The 17958-nt window shown below is 39.4% G+C and overlaps 1 protein-coding gene across 16 annotated transcripts in view; it reads right to left on the reverse strand.

Moving 5' to 3' along the window:
- The window catches only part of CAST (calpastatin), a 117370-nt gene that overhangs the window by 33891 nt on the left and 65521 nt on the right, over positions 1-17958 (reverse strand). For 10 of the 16 annotated variants that reach the window (XM_046666422.1, XM_046666426.1, XM_046666425.1 and 7 more), the window contains 12 exons: positions 16609-16668; positions 12896-12961; positions 12250-12291; positions 10508-10564; positions 9998-10111; positions 8605-8688; positions 5980-6048; positions 4499-4597; positions 2678-2758; positions 2006-2041; positions 1442-1534; positions 1219-1308 (listed from right to left, as the gene is read on the reverse strand). In XM_046666422.1, coding sequence (XP_046522378.1) covers positions 1219-1308; positions 1442-1534; positions 2006-2041; positions 2678-2758; positions 4499-4597; positions 5980-6048; positions 8605-8688; positions 9998-10111; positions 10508-10564; positions 12250-12291; positions 12896-12961; positions 16609-16668 — 891 coding nt within the window. The remainder of the gene's footprint in view (positions 1-1218; positions 1309-1441; positions 1535-2005; positions 2042-2677; positions 2759-4498; positions 4598-5979; positions 6049-8604; positions 8689-9997; positions 10112-10507; positions 10565-12249; positions 12292-12895; positions 12962-16608; positions 16669-17958) is intronic. The other 6 variants (XM_046666437.1, XM_046666430.1, XM_046666436.1 and 3 more) reach the window with 1 other exon arrangement.

Here is a 17958-nt window from a genome sequence, read left to right on the forward strand (position 1 = left end):
TTTGAAACCTAACAAAAAGAGAGAAAGAAAAAAGAACTTATTACCAGAGTGTGAAAGGGCGCTGACACACCTTTCTAGAGTAACAGTGCTCTCAGTGGCACGTTGCACCCCTTATTTAAGGAAGCTAGAGGTATAATGCTAATAATAGTTATATTATTATAAAACACTCATCAAAATAAAAGCTGCAAGAAGTAAACTGTCACTATTCCATTTTTCTTTTTCTGAAACTGCATCTCTAAAAATGACTTCCGGGGCCAGCCCGGTGGTGCAGTGGTTAAGTGCACACATTCTGCTTCCATGGCCTAGGGTTCGCCGGTTCGGATCCCAGGTGCAGTCATGGCACTGCGTGGCATGCCATGCTGTAGTAGGCGTCCTACACATAAAGTAGAGGAAGATGGGCACGGATGTTAGCTCAGGACCAGTCTTCCTCAGAAAAAAGAGGAGGACTGGCAGATGCTAGCTCAGGGCTAATCTTCCTCGAAAAAAAAAAAAAAAGACTTCCGACAACTCTTGTCATTTAACAACACAGCTTAGCCGGGGGAAGCAGGGAAACGTGAAATAGCCACTGCCTTCTCCTCTGAAGGCACAAGGGCTGATGGCTGCAGGAACTCTCCCTCTCAGGGGTGTGGTGCTCACCACTGCTCCCCAGCCAGTCAGAAACAATAAACCGCCCGCTCCCGGAGCAGGAGGCAGAGCAGCTCCTGGAGAAACCGCTCCTTGCATTATCCAGACTGGTTGCACATGGGACATGCCTTCTCAACCAACCCAGAGCTGCAGGACCACTTTTCAGGATTTGTGAGAATTAAGTCACAGCTGATTGTGGTTGAAGAGAGGTGGACAGAAGCAACTACAACAACATCCCTCTAGCGACTCACTCAAACTCCTTTAGGAAATCAAGTTGAAATTTTCTGTTCCAAGAGTGGAATTTCTCTGGGTCCTGCCCACCTGCGTATTGTAACGGTGCGACAGTCTTGTTTCAGGACCAAGAAGACTGCACTGAAGTCACCCAGAAGCACGTGCGGAAACAAACCAGGCCAGCCTGGAGACATGACTACAACCCTGATGGGTTTCATTACTCCTCACAGACCCCAGAGGGAAAGATGCTCCTCATCACAGGAAATACACTACTGGGATGGGCCGAACCAGCCAAAGCAGCCTCAGGAAAGCACCTGCTGTCAGGTGGACCACGGCTATTTTCACAGGAGTAATTATTTATACCTCTTCCACCTTTCTTTTTTTCTCTTGGGGTGGAGCAGGACTTTTGACAAACCCGGCTGACTGAGCTTTTAAAACCTCTCCCGTAGATTTCTGAAAAATAAAACACAAAAGATTAGACTTCTAGATGAGGAGAATGTAACCGTAATAGCCAGAACTAAAAAGTTGTTGTTTTAAAGTTCGAGATGGTTTTTAACAAGTCCCCCAATGATACTGAAAATAATACCTCTTCCTCAGTTTTCTGTCCACTAGCAGTAGGAGAACTACAGGTGAAGTCAGAAGCCAAGGCGTCTATGGCATCATCGGGCCCCACAGGCGTCTAAAGAAACAGGAACCATGTCGGGTAACACACAGGAGTCACTCAAGCGAAAAGTCAGATTATAGACCCAGCAAAGGAAGAATGTACCTTTGCAATTCCTTTACCACCAAATGAGATATGTTAATGAAATAACAGACAAAAGCTTATGTCTGGAAGGGAATGGGTACTCAATAAATATTATTTTCCTGTTCTCTTCTAAACATATTAGGATCTTCTCATTCTATTTTTATTAACATTTATTTTATTCCTAAAGCTTTCTTGGCTCCATTCTTCCTCCCCTCAAAAAACCAACATGTGAAACCAACGAGCATTGAAACAACCCCCCTGCCACCCCCTTTCTCTGAACAGATGGAAATTTCATCTGATTTAGAGATCAGTCATCATCCCAAAATATAGAAATAGTCCTATCCCCCAACCAAAGATATAAAAAAATGTTAATTTGGATTTTAGAAGACAATTATGTAAACTCACCAAAGAGTCTGGAGGAGGCCCTGGGACTCCTTTTTTCTGAAATGAATATTAATTTAATGAGAAGGCAAAATTAATCCTTACAATCAGCCAAATGTATTATTCAGTGAGTGCTATGGGTTGAACTGTGTCCTGCCAAAATTCCTATGTTTAAGTCCTAACCGCTAGTACCTCAAAATGTGACTGTTTTTGAAGACAGGGCCTTTAAAGAGGTAACTAAGGTTAAAGGAGGACACTAGGATGGGCCCTCATCCAATATGATTGGTGTTCTTATAAAAAGGGGAAGTCTGACCCCAGAGATACACACGGAGGGAAGACGACGTGAAGATACAGACACACAGAGAGAAGATGGCCGTCTACACAGCAAGGGGAGGGGCCAGGAACAGATCCTTCCCTCACAGCCCCCGGAAGGAGCCAACCCTGCCCACACCTTCATTCCAGTCTTCCAGCCTCCAGAACTGTGACACAATAAATTTCTGCTGTGTAAGCCATCCAGTCTGCGGCACTTTGTGACGGCGGCCCGAGCAGACTAACACAGTGAGCATCACAGCAATGACGATTTCATGTGCCCCATTCTATTTTCTAAATTTAAAAAACTGTGCATATATTGATGTGATAAAAATTACATTCCAAAAAGGCAACAGTAAAGTAAAATGAAATGATCATTTAACTTACAGCCAAAAGTTCCCTATATTTTGGAGGGAGTGTGACTTCTCTTTTACCCAATTCCTCTATGAAGGTAGAACTCATCGGATCCTGGAACAAAATGATACACACAGGGATATGATGCAATTAATTAGCTGAGAATATTATATATATATTCTGAAACCAAAGTACTATTCCACCACTAATTTATGGAACTATTGAGATGCAACATAAATCATTAAGAAGTCAATACAGTCATGCGGCACTGAATGACAGGGATACGTTGTGAGAAATGCGTCATTAGGCGATTTCATCATTGTATGAACATCATAGAGTGTATTTACACAAACCTAGATGGTACAGCCTACTACACACCTATGCTACATAGTACTAATCTCAGGGGACCACCATCGTATATGCAGTCTGTTGTTGACCGAAACGTCATTATGCAGCACATGACTGTACTTTACACAATTCTGAAATTCTAAGTTTACACAAATACTTGCCCAAATTCAATTGGCTTAACCCATATGTAATGCTAGAAAATATTCAAACCATTATATTAAATATGATTCTTGTATCAAAATACATTTTAAATGTTTTCATTATCTAATGTTTCCAATACATACAAAAGTACAGTTATAAAATGAATTTCTATATAACACAGCACTCAATTCTATCAGATCTATAGTTATTTCTTATGCAATTCTTAAGAAAGAAATCAGTCACAGTGATGTCTCCTGGGTAGCCCTCTCCAACTCTATACCCCTTCCTTGTTACCCAGACAGAGCCACCATTCTGAACTTTATCATATCCATCCACTTAAAGTTTAGCATATTTTAAAACAATTATTCCATATGTTAGATACCCATAAACAATATACATTACTTTGCATATTTTCAAATGTTATATAAATGGTATCATATTCTATATATCATTCTGTAAAGTATTATTTTTATTCAAAATTGTTTTGGTAAAATATCTATGCTGATACATGAATAATCCATTTTAGTCACTATAAGGTATTCCACTATATTATCTTGCCTCCTGCTGAATAAAATCATTTCCAAATGTTTCACCTGTTCTTATAACTCCTTGTTCAGATGGGCAAGCCTCCCCGCAGGGAAGCTCTGTGGCTGTGGAATTGCTGGTTGGAGAGTATACACATCTTCAACATCCACCATCTCTAGGAGAGCCGTCCCACTGTTCCCTTTTGCCAATCTGTTAAGTGTGACGTGGTATCTCTCCACTTCATATCGTTTTCCTAATTACTAGGGAGACTTTTATTGTATTTGTTTATTGGCCAATTATGTTTTCTCCTAATTTTCCATTGGGTTGTCTTTTTCCCACTTTTAAAATTCTTCATAAATTCTGGAAATAAATCCTTTGTTATGGCTGTCGCAAATATTTTCTTCCAGTTTATGGCACTTTTTTTTTTAGTACTAAGGAACATATAATTTTATTGCTTATTAGGAATAGGGATGAAATGAGGGTGGTAAATATTTAGAAATCAAAATAAGTTCAAGGATAGGATGGGAAAATATCTAGAAATAAAAATAAGTTCAAGTCCATTGGACTTAAATCTCAATGAGAGAAAATAAGTCTTTGCAACCCAATCAAACAATGTTTGCTGAACCAACATTGGTTGTTGGAATAACACAGCTACCACAGGACAAACCATTTCCATCTCCAACACCAATTTTTAGTTGCTATTATGCAACGGACATGACCCTGTTTCTCTCCAAGCAACATGACACTAGGTATTCTTTTGTGCCTCATGACCATGACATCATGACTATCTGCTCTCCTACCCATTAAGTATGAATCTCTACACCTATCAAGATCACATACCAAAACTTCGGGTCCAGTATATGTTGTAGTATCTTCTTCAGCACCCTCAGGTTCTCCTAAAGTGTCTATTAAGTCATTCAAAGCAGCATCTATGCCTGACTGGAAAAGAAAGAGCAGATATTTAAAGATTACTTGTTATATATATTTCACTTTTGACTTAACTATAAAAAAACCATTCTGTGTAGAAAGATACAAAACATCAAAAGTTCTTCAAGTATCAAAATCATTAAAATCTGGTCTGTAATAGACCTTATTATTTAAAGTCCTAGAGTACAGATTCTAGGTTGGAAAGAGAAAAAGCCATACTCATGTAAGAATCACAATTTCAATAAGTCTAAAAGCATTAACTACATGAACAAATGTGTGCTTCATTAAAGCTGCAAGTCCAATGAACTGACAGTCAAAAAAAAAATAAAAGAAAAAACATAACAAAATACAAAGAATTATGATCATGTGATTATACTCAACAGGAGAAATGCTTGGTATTTATTGCTTATCAAGTTTTCCATAGTTATATACAAAAGAACCACAACAAAATCTCTCTGTAGCATCTCTTCCAGATAGAATCTGTTTCAAAAGTGGATTGCCTTGTGCTCTTTCATTCACTCATGGTTTTTTATTCACTTGTTTGCCCAAAGATGTTTACAAAATAAAAATTTCCTGAAAGGGATGTTAAACTTATAAGAAGTGACAGTTTACTCTGTCAATATGGGCTTAAATCAGTATAAGGAATGAAAGAGCATCTCCAACCTATTTTACCTTTTTTTGCTGAGGAAGATTCGCCCTTAGCTAACATCTGTGCCAATCTTCCTCTATTTTGTATGTGGGTTGCCGCTACAGCATGGGTGCCTACGAGTGGTGTAGGTCTGCGCCTAGGAACTGAACCCAAGCCACCGAAGTGGACAGCACCAAACTTAACCACTAGGCAACGGGGTTAGCCCCTCCATTCTATTTTTGAGGTTAAAAATGATTCATCGAGAATAACCTGCATTTAAAGGGGAAGACAACAATTTTGGAAAAGACCTTTTACTACTTAACTCAGATTAAAAATGATTGTTTAAAATTCTTTTTGCTACTACCATGTTCCCACTACAGTTTTAGGACTCCCTTGATCATGTAATAGAACTTGGGGCCTGTCTGCTTTCGACGGATTCAACTGGGAATTTCAGAATGAGGGAGTGCCTGACATCCTTTAGTGAGACCTCTGGGTAAAGAAGATGTATTTACAGGGGAGAAACGGGAAGGTAAACTCCATGAGATATAACTGGAGTTCTCAGAACAGAGGGTATATAAAACGTTACAAATATAAGTGAGAAAATCACACTTTCAACTCAGTCAGATTAGCTTGAAACAGTAATTTATTTAAAAGGTCCTTTCAGTTACCACCACCCCATATTGTTTGCCCTCAAGAAATCAGATAATGATAAATATAGAGACTATGAATAAATATCTTATGTAGAAATGTACTGCTATCTTCATACCTCTCCAGACGGTTTTTCTGGTTTGGATTCAACTGGTACAGCCGATGTTAATGATTTACTTTCTTTTTTCTGGTGGGGGTTTAGAAAGAAATAAAAACTCTTTTTCACATACTTTTATAGAATTCAATAATTTTACATAATTAAAAATGAAGTCAATGATGAGGGATGGCAGGCAGACTTTTGGTGGTGAACATGATGTAGTCTATACAGAAGTTCAAATATAATGATGCACAGTTAAAATTTACATGTTATAAATCTATGCTACCTCAATAAAAAAATGAATTCATTATAATATTAATAGCATTGATCATGTACTGAAATTCCGCTCTGTGCCACACAGTATCTGGTGTGTGTTACATGCTTTTTCACAACAGCATAAATAATACTAATCTCATTTAGGGATGTGGAAAGCAAGGCTCAGAGAGGTCAAGTAAGAACTCTTCCCAGGTCACACAGTAAAGGAGACAAGCAACATTCGAATCCAGAAGTGCCTGCCTTTTTCTCCACTACTCTTGATGGCTTCTCCCAGGGCTCACAGCCAGTCTTTGCAGGACCTGTGAATTGTTTCAATAAGCGGCCACTTCTTTGCACTGCTGCGTTTCCAGTCTCTGCCAAGATTCACCTCTGCAATGCCTGTTGCATTGCTCCCCACCACCTCACTCTACCCCTGCTCTAACGCAGGCTAAATCAGGACTCACAGGACTACGGAAGCAGCCCCTGACCAACCTGCCACCGTCCTAGCTCTACTGCAATTCATCCCACCCACTGTGGCCACTTAATCTTTCTGCAGCTTGGTTCGAATCGCATCGCATCCCATCGGCTCTCTAATCTTCAGTGTTGATCTGCTGCCAGCTGAATCACTACCACATGTACAGACTCACCTTAGCATTCCCCAGAGCAGCGCCCCAACCCGTCTTTCTGGTCGCCCAGTCCCCACCACTCACCGCCCCTGTGCTTCACCCACGCTGGAATGCACTTTGTACCCAAACACATCTTATGCTTTTCCACCTTGATGCCTTTGCAGGCCTGCAACCCTAGCTATCCTTCCACACACCTAACTCAGTTCCTTGTGGACTCCCCCAGGCAGACAGAATCCCACTGCCTCACCAAAGAGCTCCCTGCGGAGACCTTTCTTAATATGCCTTGACTTCCAGCCCCAGGTATACAGTCTTCTCCCCACCCCGAGAAGGGCCAGCCTGCAGCTCAGGGGTCTTGAAGAGTCAGACCACAGTGCTTTAAACATGGTAGACACTAAAAAACAAAATGCAGATCTGATCAACTCCCTTTTATGGGAGACCAATCAGAGGCCAAGAAAAGTGAAATGACTTGCTACAAGTTCCAGCACAAGTCAGTGCACAACAGAGTTCCATATAGGCATCTCCTAATTTTACTGTTTAGATTTGACTGGTAACCCTGGCTAATGTACAGCTAGCATAAAATTTCAAATTTGGACTACATTTTTAAATCTATTCTCATACATCTAACCCTCTGCCTTAAATCTATCCATTTTTCAAACCATTTCATCTAAGTACTCCTCACCAACACAAGAGAGTCATGTGTCTCCTGGGGGTGGGGGTGGGGGTAGGTCTGCTGCAAGAAAAAAAATTTTAATTTAAGCTAGGTATTTTCATTTAAAAGTTTACGTAAATTTTGCTATTACTCTATAGGATCTCTGTGTAAGTTTGGATAAAAATAATGTGCCTTTTCTCTTTCAAAACCTGAGAAAAAAGGACATTTTAGGGAGATGTGCCATACCTGTATCCTATGCCTTTCTTCACCATCTAGCCTGTAGGGAGATCCTTTTCCCATTTTGAGACACAGGAAAATAGATAAATATACACTACTTTTTTCTATTTCATTTCCATCTTCTCATTGTTGCTTCAATTACTTACTTGTGGCCTCCAGAGAAATAAGTACCAACATTTCTAGGCTGACATGGCCTCCAATCTGATGACTCGCTCTGTGTAATGCTATGTGTGGCAGATTACTACTCATCTTACATTGCTGGGCTAGCAGGTGAAGCAGCTCTTCCGAGGATCTAAGGAAGACCTGCCCGTGATTAGCCAGCAGGGCACATACTGTCTCTCCTGAGAGGCCTTGGGATGTCTCCTTAAAAAACCTCCCACGTCCATTCATCTAGATGTCATGACTGTTCATGATTTACTAGTATCAAGATAGCTGGTATCCATGTTGAAAGCTGAGAGTAACGCTTATTCAAATTCTCATGGTAATTTTACTTGGCCGTATTTCAAACCTACAAATCTTGACGGCGGGATCTGAGTCAGCTCACAGGTTAATTTCCTTGGTACTGATACTAGGCCTTATACATGGCAGGTGCTCAATACTTATTGAATGTGTGGATTTTAAAACCATTTCCACTATCTTGCTCACTCAACATCCTTTAGATGCGTGCTCCTCTTCACAAAATTTCACATATGAACAGTGTTCAGTTTTACCAAATGACAGGTTATTTGAGTGTGATAGCAGTGGAACCCTAAATGGTTAATGAGAACCAGACCTAAAGCATTGGGTTGGAATGGGTCTTCACTGAGCATACGTTTCTCATCAAAGCGATCTGATGAGCATCAAGGCCCATATACAGTTTATATCTGCTTACGTGCTCACCTTGTCATCTGGTTTGCCCGATGCTGCAGCTACACCAGCAACAACAGTCTTTCCATCAGCAGGTATCGTGTCCTGTGATTTAGTCTAACGCAGGGGATAAGAAATTGACAAGACTAAGGATCTTTGAAAGATTATCTTTGCGATCACGCATTTCAAATGTCACTACTGAGCCCATTTACCCGCGTAGACATCTTGTAGGAGAATGGTCACTAGCTTCTACTGCACATGGTGCAACACTGGGCACCACATATGGCTGGACTCAAGAGCTTACAGAGTCTACACAGGTAACACAAATAGGTGAAGCAGGCCAGGTAGCACTGTGATAGACTGGAGCACACATACCAGGTGTAAAGGCTCTAATCGATTGTTGCCATGTGAGCCCACCATTGACAGATACTCCGATTTTTCAAGAGAAGCTAAAAATTTGTTTGTTTTAATTTTTTTGAGGAACATTACCCCTAACATCTGCCAATCCTCCTCTTTTTGCTGAGGAAGACTGGCCCTGAGCTAACATCCATGCCCATCTTCCTCTATTTTATATGTGGGATGCCTGCCACAGCATGGCTTGCCAAGTGGTGCCATGTCCTCACCAGGGATTCAAATTGGCGAACCCCAGGCCGCTGAAGCGGAACATGTACACTTAACCACTCCGCCACTGGGCCGGCCCCTAAAAATTTGTTTTTTATGTGAAATATTCTGACTTTAATTGTTGGCAGCTAATTTAAAATAATTTTAATAATACTATAAGCCAAACAAAATAGATTTGAACAAAATGCACATGGGCTACTTTTACCTGGTGGGCCACAAATCTGCAATCTCTGATATAAAGTACATTGTTAAGCGGGCCTAGTTCTTGTCTTCCAAGAGCTCTCAGTGGAAAAGTTCTTCTCACAGGTCTTTAATAGTTGACCCCCATTAGATCTGGGAATATGGAAGTTCTGAGTTTTGGTTCTATGAGTTCTTCTACAACAAGACTGTAAAAACTCTTTAAGACTTCCAAGTAAAAAGCAGATCAAGTAGGTCATCTGTGTTCCCATAGCCCATGAGGTGAGGGGTCCAGGAGGCAGCCTCAGTCCCAAGCTTCCTGTCTTTGAGACACCAGAGTCTGCCACCTGCCAGCCTACAGTCACAAGTGGGCACAGTGGGCAGTGGGAGAGGCTGGATGGAACATCCCCTAGACTCATCCGATGCCCTTCTCAGGCTTTCACAGGCCCAAGTTTCCAGAAGGCTATTCTGAAAACCCGTAAATGGACAGCACTAAATCATTATAACACACGATCTATTCAGCATAGCTCCACAGCCTCACCTACACGAGTCAGTGTGGACAGAGGACCTGCATTTTATTCCCTAGCTGACATTACTGCTTTCCTAACTATTAATCTGCTTTATTTACCTTTGGTTTTGCTGATTTCTCTGATTTCGGCTGCTCACTTGATGTGGAAACTGCTTTTTCTTGATGAGCATCCTTGCTTCCTGCATCTGATGTGTGCTTCGGTAGGCTTTTTGGCTGAAAACATACACACGAAACACATTGTTAAAAAGATGACAAATGCTGATACTTTTTTCTACGGAGTAGAAAGTGTTCATAACAGTTGTATTTTATGTAGTTTTGAATTGTGCGAATTTAAATTAATGATATAAATGTGATAAAATTTCACTTTAAGCACAAAATTTTAAATAATGCAAATCCTTCTCCCCAAATTCAGCAAGAATCACGAGTAAATTGTAAATCCTACTATTGTCACATGGTGGCACCATTTTAGCCAAAAAACAAATAGCCATCCTCAGTAGGCCTTAAGTCTTGAATGATAAGAGTTTAGAATTTTATCTCACACACACACACACACACACACACACACAAAGCTTCACCTCGTGCTATCAAGTCTTAATGATAATCATTTACCTCTGTGTGTTCCTTTGGCTTTACTTCTTGGGTTTTTTTCTCATGAACCACAGATGGCTGCCGATTTCAAAAGACAAAATCTCAATTATATTGGAGTCCATTGTTTTCATATTTCCAAACAGGCTCAAGAACAAAATCCCCAATTAGACCATTCTGCCTCTCTTGGGAAAGGCCCAGTTACAGAAGTAGCCATGTGCTATCTGGGCAATAGTAATCCTACCAACAGTCGGATAATGACAGTTATGAGAAGAATAATGAAAAATTTAATATTTCATAGAATGACTTTTGAAATAGGTATGCATCTCTGTATTACTGGCTGTTTTTCACAATTTATGCAGATCATTCGGTAACTGCAGGTTCATCAACAGAGATGTCAAATGATCACTGTGACCACTGAGCTTGTTGATAGGGAATCCAACTGTAGAAATTAACTTTTTAAAAAAATCTCCCTTCATAGGAGATGAAGAACACTGTATTTTCTTCAATTAAATGATTTACACAGTCTTTTCTGCGTTATAAGTAGAGAAGAAGGTATCACCAGAAACCCAATTCTCTTGAGATTGGGTAGATAACCAAAAGCATTTAAATATGGAATAGAAGACAATTTCCTCCTAGCTCCTGAATTCTTCCTCTAGAGTAGAAAATGGAATTATCATCCTCAGGGGCCACCAAGAGGCCTTATACAAAATCAGATAAACCTCACCTCTCACTCATATGACCTTACCCTTGTCTGCACTTAAAGTACTTCAGCCCAAAGCATCTCCATGCTCCCACAGGAAACCTTGGTCTTATCTGAGTATTTGCTTAAGCGTGTTTGGAAGAAAGCAAGCGCAGCAGCTGACTGAGGAAAAACACTGGTCCTGCCTGCAGACACCCTGGGGTCCATCTCCATGTGGGCAGAGACAGGCTTTCAGTGCAGACAGCCAGGAAGCAGGAAGGCAAGGGAAACTTTCCCAAGGGAGAGTCAGTGCTGTCTCCCGAGTAACTGAGAACTAGTTCCACACACTGAGATGAGACTTTCAAGATAAACCCAGCGGGTCCCTTAGGAAAGACTCTCATCTTTAAGTTATCTAGGTGTTAGGTTCCACAGACACATTTATTTTTGATGTGTCGTCATTAAAGTAATTGGATACTCATTACCCTTTGCCCTTTCTCCTTTGTTCCTGCGGCTTATTTTTAACAATTATTTCACTTGTAACAAGAATCTAGATTTGAACAAAATGCCTTCTGAAATATATTGCTTTCACTTATAAAATACTATATATTCTGGGGCTGGCCCTGTGGCTGAGTGATTAAGTTCATGCGCTCCGCTGCAGGCGGCCCAGTGTTTCATTGGTTCAAATCCTGGGTGCGGACATGGCACTTCTCATCAAACCACGCTGAGGCAGCGTCCCACATGCCACAACTAGAAGGACCCACAACGAAGAATATACAACTATGTACCGGGGGGCTTTGGGGAGAAAAAGGAAAAAAAAAATAAAATCTTTAAAAAATAAAAAAATAAAAAATAAAAAAATAAAAATAAATACTATATATTCATTTTAACATGTTAAAATGTTAAAATATGGATTTAATGTTATAATTATTTTATATATAGTCCATATAATCATGCTCAAAAGGATGAATTAGTTAAATTAGCTGACAAAATTCCTTTTACCATTCAGTACCCCCAATGAGGAAACCGGTTATTCATTATTATTGCAAAGAACCCAAATAACTCACTAGGTGACCTAAATACTTACCTTAGTGGACTGTGACTTCTTTTCAGGTTCTGCTTTTCCAGCCTAAATTCACACAAATAAACAAAGGAAGGAAGGACAGAAAAATGGACATAGTTTACGAAGTTTATCAAAAATTTTCTTCAACCAAGGAAGCTAAAAAGAGATGATTTTGATGTATTTAGAAATATAAACTTTGAGTTAAGATTATTACACTTTGCTTGGAATTGTAACTCTTTAGATAAACACTTAGGCACCATAATTATCAGTCTGCTCTTAGTATTTAGACGGCCATTTACATCTTATTTCTTGCTATGTGTATCAAAGACATGTAAAGATTTACTACTACAAACATTGTAGATAATACACAAACAAAATAAAATTAAAACCTTCATCCCTCAAAGCCACTGACATGATGGATCTGCTTATGAGTGAAACACTTACCATAGGATTCAGCTGATAGTGTGAAACAATGGGATGGTGACAGAATTGAGGGCACAGAAAGCAGTGAAATTTATTTTTAGTGCTGGAATGTGAGCGATGGATAACTAAGCCTGTGACAAGTCAGAGCATTACAGAAGACTGTGAACTGCAATTATTAGCACGTGCTGAGCGGCTGAAGTGACCATTAGTAATTAGAAATGTCCCCTAGTATAACGAACCACATCACCTGTTTTCTGTGTCTTTTCTTGTTAGGAGAATGTGGTCCTTCCATCTGTTTGCTGACTGGAATGGCCTAATGTAAGAGCACAGCCGCAAGGGTGATTTTATTTTATCTGACAGTCAAATAAGTAACAAGTATAAACAGGGCTAAAATGTTTTTATCAAGACCCATTCTATTCATCTATTGCATCTACTCTATGCATATGTATACAACTCCAAGAAGTTGTAGGCGCTTAAATTCTAAAGTCTCAGGCAAATATTTCAGTTTGGATTTACTTTTTTTCTGTGATAGGGAATCAGTAAGATTTCCATTAATAAAATTAATTTCTGATCCCTTTCCTTCCCCTTCCTTCTCTGTGAAGAGTGCTTAAGCAATATTTTTTCCACCTATATTTCAATGTTTAGTAATGATCAAAGGACTAGTCATAGGTGTTGTCAAAAGTTTTCTGAAATCTTGCCAACATAATTTTTACAATAATTTTGTAAATAGTGTGTGGATTTTTACTGCATAATAATCTAATGTAAAATTCTAGGAATGCTTCTGAAGAGGTGATTGTGATTTAGGATCTTGAGAGGAGTATCTTATAGAGTTTTACCCAACCAAAAGTTACCTGTGTCAAAAAAGACAATTCCTTAAGTATGCACACATATTCTCAGTATAGGTAAGATATGAAAACAAGAAGACTTGATTAAATATTTTATGAATTTTTCAAAGTAAGAGATTAAAAATTAGGCCTCATGCTTCCTGCCATTTCTTTCCCTTTTACCTGTTTGGTGGTATCAGCATAAATCCTTATTTTTAATTCTATTTTCTGAAGAGGCTAACACCAAATATCCTCTTAATTTATTATGTCTTGTGCTTCGGTAACGAAGATACATATGTTCCTCACATAATGGGCCCTTGTTAGACCAACACATGTATTGTTTGGGGAAGGAAGCAAAGTTCATGATCAAAGACGTTTCTAAAATTTTAAATTTTGGATCCTTTCACATTGGATCCTTGTTAATGAGTTTCTGTATGTGCCACAATACTTTCTTGAGTTCATGCAAATACAATTTATTAAATGATTAACAGGGAAAGCCAGCTGGTATTGTAGTGGTTTAAATCTAAAATAGCTTCTAATCTGTAATTTGGCAATCAAGATTTTGCATGGAAGAACTCTACAATACAATTAAGAATGTACGCTCACAGACACAGCAGCTTATAATGAAATGCACATTTTAATCAGCAATTGCTAACACATTTCCTAACTTGATGTTTGGTGGTAGTGGGGATGGTGAGCATAACAGTGATGACAGTAATAACTAATGCTTATTGATCACCTCTTAGTACTAGGGACTGTTCTAAACTTTACATGTGCCAACTCACTTAGTCCTCATAATAATTCTCTGAGACAGGTATTATTATTTATTATTATCCCATTTCATGGATGAGAAATTGAGGCACAGAGAAGTTAAATAACTTCCCAGGGACACCCATGGTGGAGCTAGGGTTGTGTGTTCTCAATCATTGTGCTGCCCTGCATTGTCTCTCCAGTACCAGCCAGCTCCTCCTGGGCACCTGCTGTGCGCTGTCCAACATCCTTCTATGTTTGTTGCCTTATAGAATCTTGTGAAATACATACTATTATCATTCTCCTACAAACTGTACAGATAAGGAAACCAAAGTAAAGAGGAGCCTTCCAACTGCTCAGCCAGTGTGGAACCAGGATTCCAAGTTGGGCCATCTGGTTCCAGCGTCCACACCACATGGCCTCTTGGAGATCTCATCCTGATTAGAAATGATTTGACCTTCCGTCTGACACACAGCAGTGTGACTACCAATTCTAATGTGCCAGTGAAAGAGAGACAGAACTTAGATCCAGCCAGATCACCCCCCTTTAGAGCTACACTGACTTTCATTTGAAAGAAGTAGGATGTGACAAGGATTTCATATAGGTATTACCTTGAACTAACATCTTTTCTCTAAAAGATCAAAATATTTGGAGAACTACACTCATCTAGGTCACAAAAATCTCTAAGAGGAGACTAGTATCAATGTTATGAGCCAAATATCAGAAGCATATGAAGTGATTAAGGAGAATAGTGTGATTGAAATCCATCAACAACAGAGAACTGAGGCCAAAAGTTGTCCTGAGTCAGCCATCAGTGACATGACGTCATCATGTGCATCTTATTTTTGTCTCTCCCTCTCTTCTTTCTCGTACTTTCCTCTCCCTCTCCTCCCTTCCTCCAGTTCCGTAGGACAGCCAAGAATTCTCATGATTAATGCTTCAGCAATGACTGAAGAGTCTGACACTTGCTCTGGAAAACAGGGCACACTTGAAACAATCATTGGTCCTCGAGCTGAGAGTCAGGCGGGATGAATTAGAATCAGGCAATGGGTCAAATGAGAATCAAAATAATAAAAAGGAAATCCTATATTTCTGGCTCTCCCTTCTATCTCCTTTCTTCAGTTTTCATGGACTCTAAGTTCAATGAGAACTTTTTTTTTTGGTAGAAGCTTCTACTATAATCTTAAAATTATTTTAAGATTAAGATCAGTTTTTTTATTTTTTAAGATTAAGCTTGGTATAAATAAGTAGTGACAGCTAATAGATAAATTATGCACTGGATGACGTAAATTATGAATACAATTAAGAAATTAATATAAATATAAAACACTAAATAAAAACACAATTTTACGTTAAAAATAAACTTAAAAATGAATGCTAAATGACATTTATAAGAGCTTAGATTTGGACAGTGTGTTTCAAGACTTTTGCAATGTCCTTTAAAAACAGCTCAAGATGAGGCCAAAGGTTCCCTCAACAGCATTAAGTTACGGCGCCAGTACTAAACTTTGGCATAGGATTCCACTGGGAAAGCAAAATAATATGGAAGACAGAAAGCAAAAGCATGTGAATGATTTTAAACAAGGGCAACTTAATAGTAACAGAGCTGAGACAGCCCTTAAAGGCACTAAAGAATATTGGCTCACAATAATTAGTTGAGAACATCTTGAAAATGCCCCTTCTTTAATCCCCCATCCTAGAATATTCCCAAGAAACAGAGCTTGAGACATGGTAACTAAAGGGTTCAAGCCAGCTTCAACCAACTCTTCAGAACTAGGCTTACGTTATGTGGCAATCCCACTGGAGGACAATCTTTTATTTTTCTTCTGAAATTTCCAGAAGTATTATTAGAATAAATCCCAATCAGAGCTCAGCAAAGGTTTATCAATAAGACGGTGCTCCACATGGCTCAAATTTCAGGAAGAAACTTCAGAAAGCATCTGAAATAACCACTGTCGGTTTCACTTCCATGTTCACTTAGTGTAACCTTCCTCATTCTTATATTTAGTTTTAAATGGCCAGAATAATAAAACCATTTTAGTAATAAGAATTTATATTCTCATTTAGATCCAGAGAAACGTATTGAGATTACCTTACAATTAAAAAACTCAATCAAGTCTAGGACCAAAAAAATCTGGATGACTATCCTTTTCTAAATATTCTAAAGCAATGCAGACATGTAGAGATGACATCTGAGGTGAACACTGGAAGGAAAGCTGAGTTTCCAAAGATCCCCATAGATTAGGGAAAAAATGCTTACTTCCCTAACCTAAGCTTTGTAGGACACCTAACTCATGTGTCAACAATTAGTCTACATTTGTTTTGCTTTACAATATAATCAGCCTAAAGGCATTCACTCAAGTTGATCCTTAAAGATACTTCATACCTTGGTTTCTGTGGGATTCATACTGTAAGACTTGCTTGTTGAAGCAAAGGAAGTTGACACCTAGAAAGGAAAGAAACAGAAAGTTTGATTCTAGTTAACCCACAACCTACTTCATCCTTCAGCTCCTCTTAACCATATTTGCTCTTAACTCTTTACTTTGGTTTACCTCGTCTCCAGTACCACTCCCATAAGAGGCAAGTAGGTGGTACTGCCCAGTGGGTAAAAGCCTTTATAATCAGATCAAATGAGTGCAGATTTTGGGTATGCTACTTAGTTAATAGTTTTTCGCAAGTTACTTACATTTTCTGATCTTCAGTTTCCCTTGTCTCAATTTTTCTTGAATAGATAACTACCTTATAAGTTTACTACTGTCTGGTCCATTAAGTGCTCAGTAACTATTCAAATAATTGTCTGTGTTATTTTTAGGAAGAACACGGACTTTCAAACTTGACAAAACTTTGTTTGAATGCCAGCTCTGCAATCATTAGCTCTGTGACTTGGAGTCTTAGTTTCCCAGGTATATAAAATGGGGCCTCTAATATCTATTTTGCAGGGTTGTATTTGAGATAATGTGTGTAAAACGTCTGGCACACTGGAGGTGCTCATTAAATCACTAGTCCATTATTCCTAAAATATTATACAAGATAGAAGGAGCAAGAACTTAGCTCTGGGAAACAGACTCAGGTAGATTAGCATTGCCCTTTGAGTGTCATGTAAGGAAGAGAAGGTGGGAGCTGGGGTTGCCAAGGGGATATAGCTTTTTCATCGGTCTCATTTAGGCTCCTCCCTGGAGGGCAAGAGGTGATGAATGGTAACTGAAGTATTCAAGAAACACCCTTCCTAGGCATGCAAGGGGGTGGTGGAATCAGCCCCTGCAAACCAATCACCCAAGCGGTGGATGTGCACATGGACACTGGCCTGGTAGTGAGTACCACTCTAGTCCTAACTTGTATTACACTGGTTAAAATTAAACAGACAATGACTAGCTTTGGGAATTCCAATGCAGGCTCATTTAAACCTCCTTAAGATCTGAGTCAGTTAGGTTTAGTGACAGGAATTCCATCTGGCACAAGTTGCCTTCTAAAGTTAACGGGCTGTCAGTAAACAGCTGCTGTCCTGCCAATAATACCCAGAGGCCTGTCTCTGATGCCCGGCTTTGAGCCACTTCAGAGGCTGAGTCCGAGGGCAGGATGAACCCATCCCTGCTGGTCAAAGCGACTGTATGAACCCACCTTAACCCATGGCCCACGAGCAAAGTCACCCTCCTCACAGACCTCACTTAATGTAAAACATGTTGATGCTTATAGTTAAATTACCACAAATTTACAAGATTTAGTATACTGATTTTTC

Source organism: Equus quagga, chromosome 7, assembly GCF_021613505.1.
Source record: "Equus quagga isolate Etosha38 chromosome 7, UCLA_HA_Equagga_1.0, whole genome shotgun sequence".
NCBI lineage: Eukaryota > Metazoa > Chordata > Mammalia > Perissodactyla > Equidae > Equus > Equus quagga.